The 6,044-nt window shown below is 39.7% G+C and overlaps 1 protein-coding gene across 1 annotated transcript; it reads right to left on the reverse strand.

Annotated features, from left to right (window-relative positions):
* Positions 1-2,989: 2,989 nt before the first annotated feature.
* LOC121547308 (retinol-binding protein 4-A) lies at positions 2,990-5,288 on the reverse strand. The gene is made up of 6 exons (XM_041858503.1): positions 5,182-5,288; positions 4,809-4,928; positions 4,102-4,238; positions 3,881-3,987; positions 3,481-3,693; positions 2,990-3,284 (listed from the first exon to the last, which is right to left on the reverse strand). Exons 2-6 carry the CDS (start codon positions 4,908-4,910, stop codon positions 3,265-3,267), a joined length of 579 nt encoding a protein of 192 aa, XP_041714437.1. The 5' UTR covers positions 4,911-4,928; positions 5,182-5,288; the 3' UTR covers positions 2,990-3,264.
* Between the last annotated feature and the right edge of the window lie 756 nt (positions 5,289-6,044).

The raw sequence follows: 6,044 nt of genomic DNA on the forward strand, positions 1-6,044 counted from the left end.
CAAATGGAAGGTGGAGGAGTGCAAGGTCTTTAACATCCACCAGCTCTGTGATGTCGTCATGGAGGAGTGGAAGAGGACTCCAGTGGCAACCTGTGAAGCTCTGGTAAACTCCATGCCCAAGAGGGTTAAGGCAGTGCTGGAAAATGATGGTAAAATATTGACACTTTGGGCCCAATTTGGACATTTTCACTTAGGGGTGTACTCACTTTTGTTGCCAGCGGTTTAGACATTAATGGCTGTGTGTTGAGTTATTTTGAGGGGACAGCAAATTTACACTGTTATACAAGCTGTACACTCACTACTTTACATTGTAGCAAAGTGTCATTTCTTCAGTGTTGTCACATGAAAAGATATATATTTACAAAAATGTGAGGGGTGTACTCACTTTTGCGAGATACTGTAGCTAGATAGCTACTCTACTTTACTAAAAAACAATTTTTCTCTCTTTTTGACAATTTTAATGGAAAACTATCACAGTAAGTTACTAGATTGTTACCCAAAATGGCTGCACTGGGCAATGGTAAATAGTCAATGGTACAGTGCATTCAGAAAGTATTCATACATATTGACTTATTCAACATTTTGTTGTCTTACAGCCTGAATTTTTCTCACCCATAACGACAAAGTGAAAACATGTTTTTAGATTTTTTTGCCAATTTATTGAAAATTAAATACAGAAATATCTCATTTACATAAGTATTCACACCCCTGATTCAACACATGTTAGAATCACCTTTGGCAGTGATTACAGCTGTGAGTCTTTCTGTGCAAGTCTCTAAGAGCTTTGCACACCTGGATTGTACAATATTTGCACATTATTCTTTTTAAAAAAACAGGTTATCCTCTAGGATTTTTCCTGTGCTTAGCTCTATTCCGTTTATTTTTATCCCAAAAAAACTCCCTAGTCCTTGCCGTTAACAAGCATACCCATAACATGATGCAGTCACCACCATGCTTGAAAATTTGAGAGTGGTACTCAGTGATGTGTTGTGTTGGATTTGCCCCAAACATACCACTTTGTATTAAGGACATAAAGTTAATGTCTTTGCCACATTGCAAACCGGATGAATGGTTTGGAAAATGTGCATTCTGTACAGGCTTCCTTCTTTTCACTCTGTCATTTAGGTTAGTATTGTGGAGTAACTACAATGTTGTTGATACATCCTCCGTTTTCTCCTATCACAGCCATTAAACTCTGTAACTGTTTTAAAGTCACCGTTGGCCTCATGGTGAATCCCCTGAGCAGTTTCCTTCCTTTCCGGCAACTGAGTTAGGAAGGACGCCTGTATCTTTGTAGTGACTGGGTGTATTGATACACCATCCAAAGTGTAATTAATAATTTCACCATGCTCAATGGGATATTAAATGTCTGCTTTTGTTTTACCCCTCTACCAATAGGTACCCTTCTTTGCGAGGCATTGTAAAACCTCCTTGGTCTTTGTGGTTGAATCTGTGTTTGAAATTCACTGCTGGACTGAGGGACCTTACAGATACTTGTGTGTGGGGTAGTCATTCAGAAATCATGTTAAATGCTATTATTGAACAGAGAGTCTGTGCAACTTTATTACGTGACTTGTTAAGCAAATTTATACTCCTGAACTTATTTAGGCTAGCCATAACAACGGAGGTGAATGCTTATTGACTCAAGACATTTCAGCTTTTAATTTAATTAATTTGTAAAAATGTCTAAAAACATAATTCCACTTTGACAGTATGGGGTATTGTGTGTAGGCCAGTGACTCAAAATTTAAGTTTAATCCATTTAAAATTCAGGCTGTAACAAAACAACATTTGGAAAAAGTCAAGGGGTGTGCATACTTTCTGAAGGCACTGTAAATGTGTGAATAAGACTCACTTCCACCTCAGTTCTTACTTTAGAAACCAGCAGAACTAAAGCTTGAATGAGATTGCATGAGTAAATCCTATAACCAAGACTGAAACTATTTAAGGCCAAGGATTAGCGAGGCTTCTCTGGGTAGGGGAAAAGAGGTTGAGGTGTCTCTATTCAAGGAATGTGACAACAGGGTTTTAGCTGTAAGGTTACTGCTGCAGAATACTCATATGGTTGGTCCCAAGCAGTGTGTTATGAATAATTATGTCAGTTTGATGACAATTTTGACAATTTGCAACAGGGTAAGCATATATAATGTACCTTTTTTCAGACAATTGGGTGTCTTTGATTTTATTTTTGTTTTGGCCTTTCTACAAAAGCTGTCTTTGCTCTTTGTTTGTTATACACTGTACAAACATTTGCAATAAAGATGATAGCCATTGTCCTGTATCAACACACTCTTTGAGTTATCGTTATCTGTTTGTCACAGTTTAATGGAAACCATGTGGGACAATTAAGTTATATGGATAGCAAGCAAACCTGATGACATCAGAGCACAAAGTATGACTGAAACCATTGATACTAATAATATAAAATAAACACTGAACTAGTACCCGATGTCACAGGAAGGCCAAAAAGATCATCAAGGACATCAACCACCCGAGCCACTGCCTGTTCACCCCACTATCATCCAGAAGGCGAGGTCAGTACAGGTGCATCAAAGCTGGGACCGAGAGAATTAAAAACAGCTTCTATCTCAAGGCCATCAGACTGTTACTAGCACATTAGAAGCTGCTGCTGCCTATTGAAATCACTGGCCACTTTAAGAAATGGAACACTAGTCACTTTAATAATGTTTACAGTCACTTTAATAATGTTTACATATCTTGCACTACTCATCTCATATGTATATACTGTATTATATTCTATAATATTCTACTGTATCTTAGTCCATGCCGCTCTGTCATTGCCATATATGTATATTTTCTTAAATTCCATTCCTTACTAGTTTTGTGTGTTTTAGGTATATGTTGTGAAATTGTAAGATATTACTTGTTAGATATTACTGCACTATCGGAGCTAGAAGCACAAGCATTTCACTACACCCGCTATAACATCTGCTAAACACGTGTATGTGACAAATAACATTTGATTTGATTTGATTTGATATGTGAATTTTTTTATTTTAAAAAGTGGTTCAAGACTACATCATACAATGACAATTAGTAAAGTATCCCATACCCTTGTACATTCAGATACACATCATTTGCTTTGGTTGATTGGCGTCCTCTTTGGTAACAGCAAAGTTCCCCAACTGCTAGAAGGGGCTGGCCAGTGACGGTTGGTTTGTTTTTGTTGTTGTTGTTGAACATGGTTTTATTTACATTCTTGTGGAATTCTAGTCCTAAGATATCCCTCTGAGTAGTTAAAGATCAACTGCTTTCACAGAAACCTGCAATGGAGGAATAAAACATGTTTACAAATACTGCATATAATGAACTTTTAACTGATATTTGGATTCCATAATAGTTCATCATACACACTAGCTTCCAAAAGTTAGACCAAAAGTTGCACAATCACTTGTTGCACAATTGTTTCTTTAGAAAGTATTACTTTTCATTTCTAAATTGAGTTACTACAACTCTTACCAGTGTGTCCAACACGTCTGTATTTGCCGAGTAAGCAGATCTCCTTTTTCTTGTTTGTGACAATCTTCTGGTCCTCGGGCCTCAGGCCGGTGGGGTGACGGGAGAAGATGAAGGAGTATCCATCCAGGCAGGTGCCGTCCAGGTCAACCTCTCTGCAGGAGTAGTGGATGGCATAATTGTCGTAATCGGTGTCAATGACCCAGTGGTCGTCGTCTATGTGGAGGAGAAAGGAGACAGAATCATAGCAATGGTTTAACAGTAGGCTTTGACAGCAGGCAGCTTCATCAATGGCATGCTATTATGTACAAATGAGGAAGAGTTAAGTTATTATCATCAACGTGTGTTGGAGCAACTCAATGGAATATTCTGCACAACAATAGGAGATTTTAGTCTTTCTTACTTCCAGATTGGAGGTATGAAGCAGCGCCCCAGTATCTCATCTTGAACTTGGCAGGGTCTGGAGTGTCCTCGAAGGTGGCGAACATGTTGGCACACATTTCCCAGTTGCTAAAGGGAGGAAAAGTGGAGGATAAATGACTAAGTTCAGTGGAAGTAAATGCATAATGAAGTTTATGAGGTTTGATAAACAATTTGGATCATTTGGAAGTAAACAGAACTTACTTCAGGATGATAACTCTGCCGTGGGCAGTTGCAGTCATTTTGCCACTTTCATCTACTGAGAACTGCGTAATGACATTGTCCAGGAGGAACAGACCAACAGGATCCTTCTTGGCCACAGCATACCACCTACCAGTATACTTCAAGATGAAATGAGAGCTCTATCAATCCCTGCATACCATACAATGACATTCCAGTTCCATTCTACAAAATTTAACATTCCAAGGCTGATAGATCAAATGGGACAAGAGCAGAGATACTTTATGAAAAGTTACGTTTCTGAAATTATAATTTTTGGGGGGTATTTTACCCAATTTTTCTCCCCAATTTCATGGTATCCAATTGGTAGATACAGTCTTGTCCCATCGCTGCAACTCCTGTATGGATACGGGAGAGGCGAGGGTCGAGAGTCGTGCGTCCTCCGAAACAAAACCCAACCGAACCGCACTGCTTCTTGACATAGTGCCCACTTAACCCGGAAGCCAGCCAGGAGTCGCTAGTGTGCGATGGGACAAGAACATCCCTGCCGGCCAAATCCTCCCCTACCCTGGACGGCGCTGGGCCAATTGTGCGCCACCCCATGGGTCTCCCGGTCGCAGCCGGCTGCAACAGAGCCTGGACTCGATCCATGATCTTTAGTGGCACAGCTAGCACTGCGATGCAGTGCCTTAGACCACCGCGCCACTCTGAAATTAGAATTGTGTTCTTACCCTGCTCCTATCGAAGTTCTGCATGACCTGAATGTTTGAAACTTGACAGTCCTGTGCCCAGCATGTCGCCAGGACACAAAGGGCCACACAGATCCTCAGCATGTTGCCTTGTTGATGTATCTGTGGAAGACAGAGCCCACAGTCATGAGAAAATATCACTACATTACCACCAGTACATCCCATCAGGTCAATAGAAAAGCCATATCCCACTCCATTACAGCTTCACTCTAAAAAGGGTGCAAACTAATCCAAAATATAAAAAGTGATTTTAAAAAGTAATTTATAGTAATAATTACATTAAAATAAAGATCTGCCACAAAACCCCAAGCGGAGTACATGTAAAACCTACTATCCCTTTCTATGCAGTACATACCTTGTCCAAAAAAAGGGCTGAGGTGCTTCAAAAGGTGCTTTGCCTCTCCAGACAGGGTTTTTTATAGTGTAGGGTCTCACTACAGCCAGGGTTGCGTAAGAACAACTGCAGATGTGAGACAGCCCCCAAAAAGGAGCCTCCCCTCAAATTGGGCAAACATTACATAACTCCAACCAAGACTCCCATTTGTCCTGATGTGAAATGCACATTTGACCCCAGTCCCAAACATGTGTTTTTGCTGCCTTATGAAAGAGCTGTTGTGGGTAAAGTCAAGAGCACATCTGGAAAGCTATACATACTCACTATCAATCACTAACTGTGAAATGTTTTGCTTCAGCAGCACAAGCCATACGTTAATGTCCAGACTTGTTTCAGCTCACTTTTTCCTCTGGAACAGCTACACTATGTTCTTTCTGGTTATTCTCATGTAATTTCTCCACTTTTCTTGACATTTTTCACTTTTCACTGGAAAACCATGTTAGGCAATCATGTTACATATTTTATTGCTTTATGTCAAAGACATCTCTAATGGTTGCTATTCTATAGGATAGCCTTTGGAGAAAAAAACATTGACTTCTAGTTTGCTATGAAATCAATATCAAAGAGAAAAACCTTGTAGTTCAACCCAAAGTCCAGATCCTCTTGGATTCCTGCCACTCGATCAATGCTGATCTGATTACGGTGAAGGACCTGACTGTTTGTGTTGTGTGTTTTCACCTGAAATCTCAACTCATCATTTGGAACTTGGAACAGAGAATGCAGTGAGTGATCAAACAGAATTAATCAATTGTTGTATTCCATTGATCATACCATGCCAGCAAATTCCATAAGATATTATAAAGGCTCATACATGCTAATAAGTT

The sequence above is a fragment of the Coregonus clupeaformis genome, chromosome 31 (genome assembly GCF_020615455.1).
Source record: "Coregonus clupeaformis isolate EN_2021a chromosome 31, ASM2061545v1, whole genome shotgun sequence".
NCBI classification, from domain to species: domain Eukaryota; kingdom Metazoa; phylum Chordata; class Actinopteri; order Salmoniformes; family Salmonidae; genus Coregonus; species Coregonus clupeaformis.